General features: G+C 52.9%; 1 protein-coding gene across 8 annotated transcripts in view; it reads left to right on the top strand.

Moving 5' to 3' along the window:
- TTC28 (tetratricopeptide repeat domain 28) overlaps window positions 1-12610 on the top strand; it is a 689946-nt gene that overhangs the window by 597116 nt on the left and 80220 nt on the right. For all 8 annotated transcript variants that reach the window (XM_051826641.2, XM_008274620.4, XM_070065754.1 and 5 more), the window contains 5 exons: window positions 811-1334; window positions 4987-5096; window positions 6280-6409; window positions 8390-8608; window positions 10788-10953. In XM_051826641.2, coding sequence (XP_051682601.2) covers window positions 811-1334; window positions 4987-5096; window positions 6280-6409; window positions 8390-8608; window positions 10788-10953 — 1149 coding nt within the window. The remainder of the gene's footprint in view (window positions 1-810; window positions 1335-4986; window positions 5097-6279; window positions 6410-8389; window positions 8609-10787; window positions 10954-12610) is intronic.

Below are 12610 nucleotides of genomic sequence, written 5' to 3'. Positions count from 1 at the left end.
TAGGAAAAGCCACCTGGTGATAGGGGGAGTGACTAAACGCGTGTTGTGCACTGGAGCTCATGCTGGGCGCCTTGTGTTAGCGCCTGACTCCTAGCTGTAGCAACCCCGTATTAGTACACAGCGATTACCGTCTGCTACGGGAGTGATTTATCACCAAAAACCAGAGCCCAGAGAAAGGGGTCCGCAGCCCCGCATAACTGGTTTGGTTGGCCGCCTGAATCCACGCTCTACCCATGCTTCCCGCTTGCTCAGAAAGGCACGCCGTGGCCAAGGTGATGCTTTTCCCCTGAATGTGGGGAACCCAAGAAGGCGTCTGTGTCTGCAGAATATATGGCCTCCCCCGAGAGGCAGGGGATTAGGGCTCCTGGAGTGGAGGAAGGGCAAGGGTCAGACTAAATCATCACCCACAGAGTGCTCTGAGAAGCTCAGGCTGAGAGATTTATAGCCACCGTAAAGTGATTTCAAAAACACAGTCTAAGTGGTAGTGGAAATTGGGAGGCCCGAAGAACCAAACAGTTCACTTGCTATCATTGTGCCTATTAATATATTTTATGTTTCCTCGGGGTGTCTATCCCATTGAATCGCGAGCTCCTGGGAAGGTCACTAAGGGATGACTTCTGAATTGCTTTCCAGATTATGAAATTCCTCTGCATCTCACTCTAAGGGCACATGATAGATTTTAGCCAGGAGAGGAGTTAAGAGCTTCTATAGTAAGTGACAGTGACAAATGCTTTTCATTTTCTCAGGGGCTTTAGCATGTCTGCACCTGCATGAAATAATATCATTGCTTTTCTGTCTACATCCCCACAGGGCGATGGGGAGCTTGCAGCAAGCCCTTGTGTGCTTCGAAAAGAGGCTCGTGGTTGCCCACGAGCTTGGGGAGGCCTTCAATAAAGCGCAGGCCTACGGAGAGCTGGGGAGTCTGCACAGCCAATTAGGGAATTACGAACAAGCCATTTCCTGCCTGGAACGCCAGCTGAACATTGCTAGAGAGATGAAAGACCGAGCCCTGGAGAGCGATGCGGCCTGTGGCCTGGGCGGTGTTTACCAGCAGATGGGCGAGTACGACACAGCCCTGCAGTACCACCAGCTCGACTTGCAGATAGCGGAAGAGACCAACAACCCCACGTGCCAGGGCCGCGCCTACGGGAACTTGGGCCTGACGTACGAGTCCCTGGGCACCTTCGAGAGGGCCGTGGTGTACCAAGAACAGCACTTGAGCATCGCTGCCCAGATGAACGACCTGGTGGCCAAGACGGTGTCATACAGCAGCCTGGGAAGGACCCACCACGCCTTGCAGAACTACTCCCAGGCCGTCATGTACTTACAGGAAGGTAGGTGCCAAGGCCCACGGTGGTCTGGGTGTGTTTGAGGTCAGTTTCAGAGCCAGGCCTTGAGCCTGAGAGGGAAGGGCACGCAGTGTGCGTGGCCGCCAGTGCTGCGTGGATGGGAGCCACGCTGTCAGCTGATTCCAGACCGCAGTGTTCCCCACCCGGTGTCCCCGATGGTGCGGAGGTGTTGCGCTGTCCACAGCACTGTTCCCAGCCCGCTGGACCCAGCCCGCCTTGCTCCTTCGGGGAGGCGGCCACTGCCACCGCGGCCCGCGGAGCTGTGCCCGAAGAGTTCTTCAGAGCCCTGTGGTCGTCACACGAGCTCTGACTGTGAAGACGGAGGGGTCTGAGGCGTAGAAACAGGCCAGCCTGCCACAAGCTCTGTCCCTTTGTGTATTCCCTGTGGTGCTCAGGCCGGCCCAGGCAGACCCAGAAACTGGTCACCCCTCTCCCTCCTCTGCCCTCAGACCACGCAGTTACCCGAGCACCGCTGGCCCGTGGCCGTGTCCTTATCCCAACACGCGTGTCCCACAGCAGTGCATTGGCTCCTACCTCTTCCCACAGAGGCGGGCCTCTCCCCGCACAGGTGCACGGCATCCTCCCCCAAAGCAGAGGGGCAGATCTGATGCCCTCAGTTTATCCGTAAGTGGAAATGGGTGCAAAACCCTCGCTGATGTGAAGACTGTTCACAGCGCTCATGGGAAGTGTGCATGACCTTCAAAATGTTCTTCCGCCCAAATGAACATCTTTTAATCCCATTTTTCCATTAATCTAATTTCAGTCTCACAATGATCTTGAGAAGCATATCTTTTTGTTTCCATTAGTGCAGCCAACTCACCTGCGGCCCAGAGGTGCCATGTGGTTGGTTAATCTCGGGGTAGGGCTCAGCCTGGGGCTTCTGACCCTAGAAACTGGTATGGGACTGGTCTTGGAGACAGATTGGGTTCATGAGCTGGAGGTCACACCTCCTTTGTCCCCGTGTAGTCTCACCTGTATCCACCTACCTGTCAATCAGACTGTAACCACGCCCCTTTTGGAAGTGACTAGGAGGCCTGGAGCGCACTGGGCCCGCCCCTCTCGCCCGTGCACCCTCTCGCTCACCTGCACGTGCTCTCTGGCCTGCTCCCTCTCTCCTCGTGGACCCCTGGAAGTGACTGGTGTGAAGGTCCCTGTTCACCCTTCTTGGCTCACTCTCCCCTACAAGGCCCTCGTGTTCCTGTGTGCTCGTCTCACTTTCTAAATGTTAAATCTTATTACCATGCTGGATGCTGTGTGTGAGCCTATGCTTAGAATTCTTTCCTAAGTAAAAGGCAAGAGCCTGAAATACTGGTTTAGGCCACGTTAGCCACGACAAGCCCACTCAAGCACCTGGCTGGAGTAGCTTCTGACTTCAGGAGGAAAGAGCAGGAGGGGGGCAGCTGCGTCTGATTACTGCTGCCCAGCTGGAGAGCTGGGACGGAGGGCTGCAGCCAGCACAGGGGAGGCGGGAGGCGGGCTGATGTGTGCACCGACCAGGGACCAGAGTGGCCCGAGGGCTCAGCGGCGCTGTGTGCCTGGACTCCCCACGCCAGACCGTGCCACCTCTCGGGTGGGGCTCCACGCCCACACGGAGCACTGGCTTTTGGTTCCCTGAAGCTTGACAGCTGAAGTGTGGGACTCTGAAGTCCAGGCCCTCCACGGCCCTCCCGCGCTGTGCTCCTTTGTACGTCCTGAAGTACTACTTCCGGGGAGCAGCTGGTTTGCCTGAGACAGCGTAATGTAGCTCTCCGTTCACGGAGTTTCTTTCCGTTGTTTCTTGTGATACTGAAGTCTTGCAGAGATCTAAAGACTCCTATTTGGAGCATCTCCGCAGCCTCTGTCTTGCGGATGCTTGTGGATGTGCCTCTCTCGTGGGCCAGACTAGATGCCTCTTCCCCCGAGCTCCGAGCTGGGGCTGCTACAAGTGCTGGACGCACTCTCCGGGCCTTTTAAGGTGGGTGCGCAGCCTCTTGCAAAGAGGGAACCCCAGGAGTGCCCCTCCCTCCTGCTTTCCCAGGGGGAGGGTGCCGTGGATCAGCATCACCTGCCCCAGGGCAACAGCTCACATGGCTCAACACGCTCTCCAGGTGATGCACATCTCTGGTTTAAAAACCCTCAAAGTCTCACCCAGCTCTTTCTCATTTTACACATGGACCAAAAGGGAGCCCTGGAGCAATTTGGTGAGCTACCTGGGGTCGTGCAACCAGTCTCTGGCAAGCCGGCCTCCAGGAGAGCTGGTTGGATGGGGCAGAGGCAGAAGCAGGTGCAGGATAGGTATTGCCTCTGTCCAGAGGACTTTAGCTCTTTGCCATTGAGCTCCCTATATGCTGGGGATGTAGCAAGCAAAGCCCTGATCTCGCAGAATGTGCTTTGGGGCAGGGGTGGGTTTGTTTGCCTCAGTTAATTTTAGCTCAGACTCATAGACCCAGACCTAGCAGCAGCCTGGGATTAGCTTGTTGACTGTGAGAACGAGTATTCCCTCAGGTATCTCCCGAGAACCGTCGTCTTTCACGTGTGTTCCTATTCTATGAGATATTTAGAAATGCAATTGGCGAGTGTCCTTTTTTGTTACTCAATGGCATGATTTAAGCTTGAGCTACTTCTACATTTTCCGTGTTCTGCGCATTTTGAAGTGCACATTTCGTGGACTTGAACCTGAGTATCCATTCTATTAGCCTCTCTTCGGATTCATTTCCTTTTGAGAAGGCTGCAACTGCACAGGCTCAGCATGGCCAGAGGCAGGTGCCCGTCCACTCTGAATTAGATTAGGAGAAGGAAGCCCTTCCTTTGTGCGCGCAGTTGTACTTCGGGAGCCTTCCTGCTGTTCCCCGCACAGACGGCAGGATAATGAGAGCGCAGTGCGGCTGAGAACTGCCTAGTGACCAGTGCAATAAACGGTTGCCTTCAGATGTGGCTCCCACAAAGCTCCAAAGGTTGCTGGTGTCCTGAAGCTTGCTGTGGGGAAGTGACCCAAGCTGCAGGTTTCTATCTGAAGGCCATTAAAATGAGGACAGTCTCATTTAAGGCTTTCGACTCGTAATAGCCCTAGTTTTGCAACCCCGCTGAGGCACATCAAAGTCTCAGACTTAAAGGAACAGCAGATTGGACATGAAATGTGGCAGTAGCACCAGTAACAGGAGGCAGGCCCAGGCTGTGTGTGTATTCCGCTGCACTGATTGGATACTGTGCACATGAGATAGCAAAGAGCATTATCTTGGCTTCTGTGCTTGACTGGCAGGAAAAGCTCTCACCAGCGAAGAAGAATCGTGTTAGATAAGTTTATCAGCTGGGAGTTTCCATTTGCACAGCTAAGGGCTTCACATCTGGGAGGGCGGTCAGGCGCGGGTTCCGTGCGTCTCCGTGTTTGTGCCTGCCCTGCAGATCTGTCTCCTGCTGATAGCCATCGCCTGAGCTCTTGCCGGGGCATCCTGGGGTGTCCTGTAAATGCGCCGCCAACGAGAGTGTGGAGAGATCGGTGATGCCGCCTCGGCTGACTCAGCGCTCGGCCTGCACGTCCTTCAGCCGCGCGCTTGGCGTTCTTAATCTGCACCTGAAGCAAAACTATGCTCTGGGTCTCCTTGGCAGGGTGGAATTTGCTGTCTTCTGCGTTTGCTTAAACTTCTCTATTTGGTTTCAGGTTTGAGATTAGCCGAGCAACTGGGCCGGAGAGAAGACGAGGCTAAAATTCGCCATGGTCTTGGCCTCTCCCTTTGGGCTAGTGGAAACCTGGAGGAGGCCCAACACCAGGTGAGCAGGGGGACCATGGACCCAAGCGGGCCTTGTTTCCAGAGGCACGGAAAGCCTTGGGGTCACTCCCCTCGCTGTAACGTTTGCCAGAGAAGCCGACTCTCCCCTGGCGTTGACGTCCAGGATTCACCTCCTGCGTTACCCAGAAGGGTCGAACTATCAGTGGAGATTCCTGCTCACGCGCCCCTGTGATAGATTTCGCAATAATTTCTTTGGAATTCTCGTATTGTGTGCTTCTGCTCCTCATTAAACTTTAATATGTAATTACATTCATTTTACAATAGAAGTAAAACAAGAATTCATAATTATTGGATTTAATATCTTTGTGGGTTTCTAGTAATATCCATAGACATAGCTTATCTCTCCCCCTCACGCAGTCCTGCGTGTGAACCAGGCATTGAAGAGGAGCCCGCTGTCAGGCTGGCTCAGGAGGGCGGAGGGATCCCTCACAGCGCAGGCTTCCTCTCTGGGGTTGGAGGAGAGGGGGGTGGCTACATCCAGGGGCACACATTCACCCCGTGAGCCCGTGTGTGACGACCACGAGGATAATCTGTGTGCTAGACAGAGGGCCACTGGGATAAGTAAACCGGGGCTCCCACCCAGAGGTGGCCACAGAAACATTTGTTTTTAAGACTGGACGAACTAAAAATTTGATACTGTACATGTCAGCCTTGTGGCCTCACTGACCGCAGAATAGAGTGTCCATTGTGGGGATGGTGACTGTCCAGGCCCCAGCATGCCCTTGGGAGGGGGCCCGGCGCCTTGCAGAAAAGGCTGCCTCACCCTGAGGGTGTGGGAGCCGTGTCCGTCTCCAGCAGGGCCCCCTCACTTTGTCACTTGATGACAGAGAGGGGGTTTTCGCTTTTTTTTTTTTTTTTTTTTTAATCAAAAGCAGCCCTTGCTTGCATTAATGGTGCAATGTTTTTACGCCCTTCAGACTGCAAGTCTACAACCTTTATCTGTAGATCCCCTCATGTGTTAAAAATTGAGGCTATGCACTGGTCTGCTGGATACCTCGTCAGGTCCACCAGGGCCTGCCTGAATGTGAAGACTCCTCTTTCCTACTTCTGCAAGCCGCGCTCACTTGGTTGTGCACCAGGGTGTGGGTTGAAGGGGATTCTGGCTGTCAGCAGCTGGGCTGGTTCCTGGGGACTGGATGACGTGCTTTGTGCCCTACTTGCAGCTTTACAGGGCATCGGCCCTGTTTGAAACCATCCGGCACGAGGCCCAGCTGAGCACAGACTACAAACTCTCCCTGTTTGACCTGCAGACGTCATCGTATCAGGCCTTGCAGCGGGTGCTCGTCAGCCTAGGTGAGAGCAGCTGTGTGTGTGTGCATGTGCGCGTGTGTCTGTACTTGTGTGTACCTGCACTGGCACGCTCTCACGTTGTCGAGTGAGTGCTGTGAAGAAATACGACTCATCGTGCAGACTGTAAAGCCACAGCTTCAGCCAACTATTGCCCATGTGTCCATTTATTCAGCCAAGACTGGGAAAGTACCTCTGAGTGCTGAGTGCCTTCCTTGGGGCTTATGGTCAAGGAGGCCTGGTTCCTGACCTCAGGAAGCCCTTACTCTACCAAGAGACAAGGCAGTGAGTCCGGTACTGTGTGAGAGGCACCAGAGGAGAGCACACCCAAATGCGGGAGAAACATAGTGACTTGGCTAGCAGGCCCCGGAGCTGGAGAAGGTGGCCCTAAAACATCTTCCTGCCCTCACCTGGTTCAAGAACCTGACGCAGGGGCAGTACCTGAGGAGACGCCAGGTCTCTCTCTCTCCTCATCCACACATCTTCCAGGCTGCCATGGGAGTCTGCTCGCCGGGTGGTGGCCTCATCCCTCCGGGCGCCTGTGCCACATCACACCGGAGCAGCTTGCTGCTCCCTTCTCCTGGGCCTTAGCAGTCATCACCGGCCCCTGCCGGCTTCCGGTCCTCTGCCTCTCCCCAGAAGGGATTCGTTGGAATAATGAAGTCTTCGAAGTTGGGTAGTGAGGTCTTTTCAGTAACCCGTCCTCTGCTGTATGAATAGGAAGACAAGTTTCCCTGTGGAAAAAAAAGTACCTATGAAATGTGCTCATTGGCTGGCACTGCAATTTATTATCTGTTATAATCAGTGTTAAGTCCATCCTGCACTTTGTGACTAATTTTCCCATGTGCATAGTAATTGTCCCTGCTGTTCCAGTTAATAATAGAATAAAAGATACTTGCACGCGCACACACACACACGCAAATCCCCACTTTCTACTGATACCTGAACTGCAGCATATCCTTGAGGTGCTGTCGGGGGGCAGCATCTGCTCGCTCTCTGGCCCCGGGTTCAAGCGTGTGTACAGCTGTCTGCGGGTAAACCCTCGGTATCGTGTTCCTTCAGCACTCAAACCGTCCTCACTTGCAAGGCTGTTGCTTGACAACCTGGCACCTTCGCCTTGGTTAGCTTTTGAACTCCATTATAGACTAGTTTTGCAGGGGAAGTGGGTTAGACGTTGGACTGAAAGACTAGAAACACTTGGAAAAGAAAAACAGTGTTAAAAAAATAGAGACCTGAGAGGTTAAAACCCTTTGCTCTCTGGAGGAGAGAAGTAAGTGCGCAGGAGCCCAGCACAGAACGAGGCATCTGCTCTAAGAATAATAATCCCATCTGCTGTGCCCACGGCGCTTTAAGAAGGCCTACCGGGCACCTCTACCTGTGGAGCCTCATTTGCTCTTTACAGCAGCCCCCTGAGACAGGCGGGCCAGCTGCTACAATCCCCCTTTGTAAGACGGGGTCCGTGCCAGGGAAAGGATGCAGCAGCAGCAGAACTGAGGGTGCAAAGACAGGGATTGTCACGGGATAATGTGACGCGAAGAGGGGCTGCCACTGGGCAAGAGGGCCAGGAAACTTGTCCTGCTAAAGCCACACAGAATCGCAGTCGACAGGGGAGCTGGAGCACAAAGCACCAGGTCCAGAGAGCCCCGTGAGCGGGCTTGGAAGTGCCGAACCCAGGTGGAAGAGCAGCCCAGGATGAGCAGCAGAGAATGGGCAGAGCCAAGGTCAAGCTCTGAACTAGGTCCGCTCTCCCGTGGGGCCGCTGCAAGACAGCAAGACCAATGGCTTAGGGTGGTGTGGAGCGAGTCTCACTGAGTCTGGAAATGGGGAGTTTGTGAGAGCGGCCACCACCCGCAGCAGGGAGTCGAACCTGATGCGGTGTGACTGAGACTGTGGTACGGAGCGGGATCTGCTGGCCGTGCCTGGTGGCCCTCTCTGAGGGCGAAGGCTCACCGTGCACTCCCAGCCTCTCATCCCGTTGTCTTCTAGGCCACCACGACGAAGCGCTGGCGGTGGCAGAAAGGGGGCGAACAAGGGCATTTGCCGATCTTCTGGTGGAGCGACAGACGGGACAGCAGGACTCCGACCCCTACTCCCCGGTCACTATCGATCAGATCTTGGAGCTGGTCAACAGCCAGAGGGGCCTGGTGCTCTACTACTCCCTGGCCGCAGGCTACCTGTACAGCTGGCTGCTCGCTCCGGGGGCAGGTAAGCGCCTACACCGTGGGAGCAGGGCAATTAAGACACCAGACCTGTGGAAGGCGAACAAATGCAAGTGGACAAGGTGCGGTATCGTAGCTCAGACGAAGGAGCTGATGTCTGTTTTAGCAACATCTCTGCTAACATCTCTGTGGGGCACTCAGTTAATAAGACAGCCCGGCTCTCTCCCTGCCCCGAGAAACCGTTGTCCCTGGCTGGTGAATGTGGACGCATTTAGCGAGGATTAATCTCAGCCGCCGCCCTGTTTGGAGGCAGCTGCTGTTCCTTAGCTAATAAGCGCCGACTGCAGGTCCTAGCGAGTTCTTCTCGCTATGATTTAATAATTGTGACCCTTTGTCGTGGGCGAGTTAAAGGGACTGATAATGGCAACTCTCTCATGGTATGTAAATAAGTCTTAGGCTTGAAATTTCTGCTTTTACCAGAACCCATTTTTTAAACTTGTTCTGTTGTAAATCTCTTTTAGAAGTAAAAATCCCCTTTGATTAAATTGGCATTAAATGTTCAGGATGTAACAGTTTCACTAAACACCGAGCCACTAATTAGCTGTTCGGGCCATATTTTTTGCATAATAAAATGCTGATGGCTTCACCATGTTGGAGACAGACCAGATCCAATTAGAGTTTATTGACTGGGGAAGTGGATCTTATAATTGGGAATCTTGAAGAATGGGTTCCTTGCGTATCTATAAGCCCATTTCAAAAGTTCAACTGCCAGGGAGAATTGACAAGATTTTCTTGATTGTGCTTCTATCCCTTTAATTAAAAAAAAAAAATAAACAGAAAACAAAACCAAGTGATGGCTAAGTGACAATCCCCAGATGTCCCTTGGGTTCTGAGCACTTGGGCCTATGTGGTCTGTGCCTCGCATTCTTAGCATCTTTTTCCTTGAATTACGCATTCTTTATGGGGTTCCCGCAGAGCAGCCTCACCTCTGACCTTTTCGCACTACAAGTTTTAAGTTGAGATTTCCGCGATGGAGTCCCCGGGTGTCCCCTCCGCCAGGGGTGTCCCCTCCGCCAGGGGACCTCCCCGCTGCCTTCGAGGACAAGGCTGGTGCCGGGGGCGTCAGGTCCTTCTCTCTGCGGCTGTTATGTCGTGGGGACATGATTTGACAGGTGGTAGAGCCAAATCCCTGTAATGATGAGCCATGTGTAATGAGGCTCCTATTGTTTCTTTTCGCTTCCTCTTTGCTCTTAATGAGGCTCTGAAGCTTTCGCTGGGGGCTCTAATCCAATCAGAGAGGGCCAGCACTTTCCAGGGCTGACACACCTCATTACCATTTGAGAATATGTCCCGTGTTTATTGCCAGAAAACTGCTTTGGATTGTCTCCGTTTCATGCAGCCGTGATTTTTTTTTTTTTACTCCTTTAGTCCATTAATGACAACTGACCAGTTAGTCTTATTTAAAAATTGTTTAAAATGTGTTTACCTCGCCTTTGTACCGCATGCTTATTTTGATTGGCTTTTGTGAAAGAAAGGGTTTTTCATAACACGTTTTCCACTGGCTAATTATGTTTCCATTGGAGATTTCAGCATCTCTGCACATAACACATCTTTTTTTTAAAAGATTTATTTTTATTTATTTGAAAGAGTTACACAGAGAGAGGAAAAGCAGAGAGAGAGAGAAAGAGATCTTCCATCCAATGGTTCACTCCCCAATTGGCCGCAACAGCTGGAACTGCGCTGATCAGGAGCCAGGAGCTTCTTCTGGGTCTCCCACATGGGTGCAGGGGCCCAAGGCCTTGGGGCCATCTTCTACTGCTTTCCCAGGCCACAGTAGAGATCTGGATCGGAAGTGGGGCAGCTGGGTCTCGAACCGGTGCCCACATGGGATGCCGGTGCCTCAGGCGAGGGCGTTAACCCGCTACACCACAGCGCCGGCCCCAACAGAACACACCTTGATATACTCCTGCCCTGGTCCTGAAGAGACTCTCCCTAGTGTTGAAATGGGGATGAGGTACCCCTAAGTCTGGGAGAGTCGGGATGTATCCTCAAAGCAGAAGCTGTGTCCTGAATACCTTGGCTTCAGGCACTGACCACAGCTCAGCCCTCTTAGACTTTGGACTTGAGGGTTTCCCCACGCGGTTTGCAGGGTGGCGTGCTGGGTCTTGAGGACTCTCTTCGCATCGCACGTCACAGACGGCGAGCCTGTGCCTGTCTCGTTTCAGGAATTCTGAAGTTTCACGAGCACTACCTGGGTGACGGCACAGTGGAGAGCTCCGGGGACTTCCAGGCTGGCAGCAGCGCAGCCCTCCCGTCGGTGACCAGCTCGGCCCTGGAGCACCACATCGCCAGCGTCCGGGAGGCCCTGGGGGTGGAGTCCTACTACTCCAGGTCGGTAGTTTTCCCGTGAGTCTCGGGGTTGCTTCTTCAGTAAGCATCCCATTTGAGCTGATGGAAGAACGCTTTTGGGATCAGGCTTTTGCGCTCCGTCTGTTCACGGCTGCCACAGCAGAAACAAACACGTGTCTCTGGGGTGCGAGCCCCTCGCCGCGCTGCCTGTCTCGGTGGCCTCATCCCAGAGGCCTGTTCCCTGAGCTGGGTTTGCAGACTGTTCAAATGCAAGCATGCCTTTGAATTTAACATCACAGCTATTGAAACTAGGATGTTTTGTGTGCTATAAACAGATGATAGCAAGTTTGTGCGATAGCGGACTGCTTGTTTGAGAGCGTAAGTTAGTGTGCGTGATCTGTGCGTGCTGAGGCAGAGGGGGCAGAAGTGGAGCTTCCGAACAGCAAGGCCGGAGAAGGCCACTGCTTTCTGCAAATGCTGTCAAAGGTATAAGCTTGTGAAAACATTTGATCATAGCGATCGACTCTTAGATAAGGAAAATAATTTCCCCAAATGCCCGGCTTCTGCGGAAAATCGAGAGGTTGTGCGCAGCTCTCCGGGGCGTCTCGGCCCTCCCTCCACTGACTGCCAGGCACCCAGAAGACCTGTTGTCGGAGCATCTGCTGTGCTAGCTGCTGTCAGGTCCCCAGCTGCCGCCTCCTGAAAGACTTTGGTGGTAATCACGAAAATCCTGAGCGCTCTGTGATTTCTCCACCCCCCCAACCTTTTAAGGAGGTTTTCAATAGCGATGTGATACTTTAACATTCTTATAGACGACAATGAAACATTTCGGCGCACATGCACAGCATAAACACGTCAAGGCAGGCAGTTCGATTTTCATTTCTCTGTCTTGTCTTTGTGCTTGGAGCCCACCAGCTCCTCCCTGCCAGGTCTTGGTACAGAATGTGGTATGTTATGCTGACCTGTGATCGCTCCATGGTGCTGTGCAACACTGGAACTAGCTACTTCTGCCTGACTGTGGGTTAGCACCCAGTAGCCAACCTCCCTCAACCCCTGCCCACACTCTCCAACCTCAGGTCATCACTATTCCTGAGCCAGACCTACTGTTTTATTTTAAACCTCTACATTTGAGAGAGAACAGTGAGCATTTGTCCTGTGTCTAGCTTATCTCACTTAATATAATGATCTCTACTGTCATCCATTTTGCAGGAAATGTCAGGATTTCATTATTTTTTAAAAAGATTTATTTATTTTTTTGAAAATCAGTTACACAGAGAGAGAAGTAGACACACACACACAGAGGGAGAGAGTGAGAGAGGTCTTCCATCCACTGGCTCACTCTCCAGATGGTTGCAACGGCTGGAGCTGGGCTGGTTCAAAGCCAGGAGCTTCTGCTGGGTCTCCCACACAGGTGCAGGGGCCCAAGGACTTGGACCATCTTCTAGTAATTTCCCAGGCCATAGCAGGAGCTGGATCAGAATTGGAGCAGCTGGGACTTGAACCCATGTCCAAATGGGATGCTGGCACTGCAGGCAGCAGCTTTACCATCTATGCCACAGTGGCGGCCCCTGAATATTTTTTTAAAGATTTATTTATTTATTTGAAAGCCAGAGTTACACAGAGAAGCAGAGAGAGAGAGAGAGAGAGGTGTGTCTTTCATCTGCTAGTTCACTCCCCAATTGGCCACAATGGCCGGAGC

Source organism: Oryctolagus cuniculus, chromosome 21 (assembly GCF_964237555.1).
Source record: "Oryctolagus cuniculus chromosome 21, mOryCun1.1, whole genome shotgun sequence".
Taxonomy (NCBI): domain Eukaryota; kingdom Metazoa; phylum Chordata; class Mammalia; order Lagomorpha; family Leporidae; genus Oryctolagus; species Oryctolagus cuniculus.
This window is presented reverse-complemented; position numbering and strand designations above follow the sequence as displayed.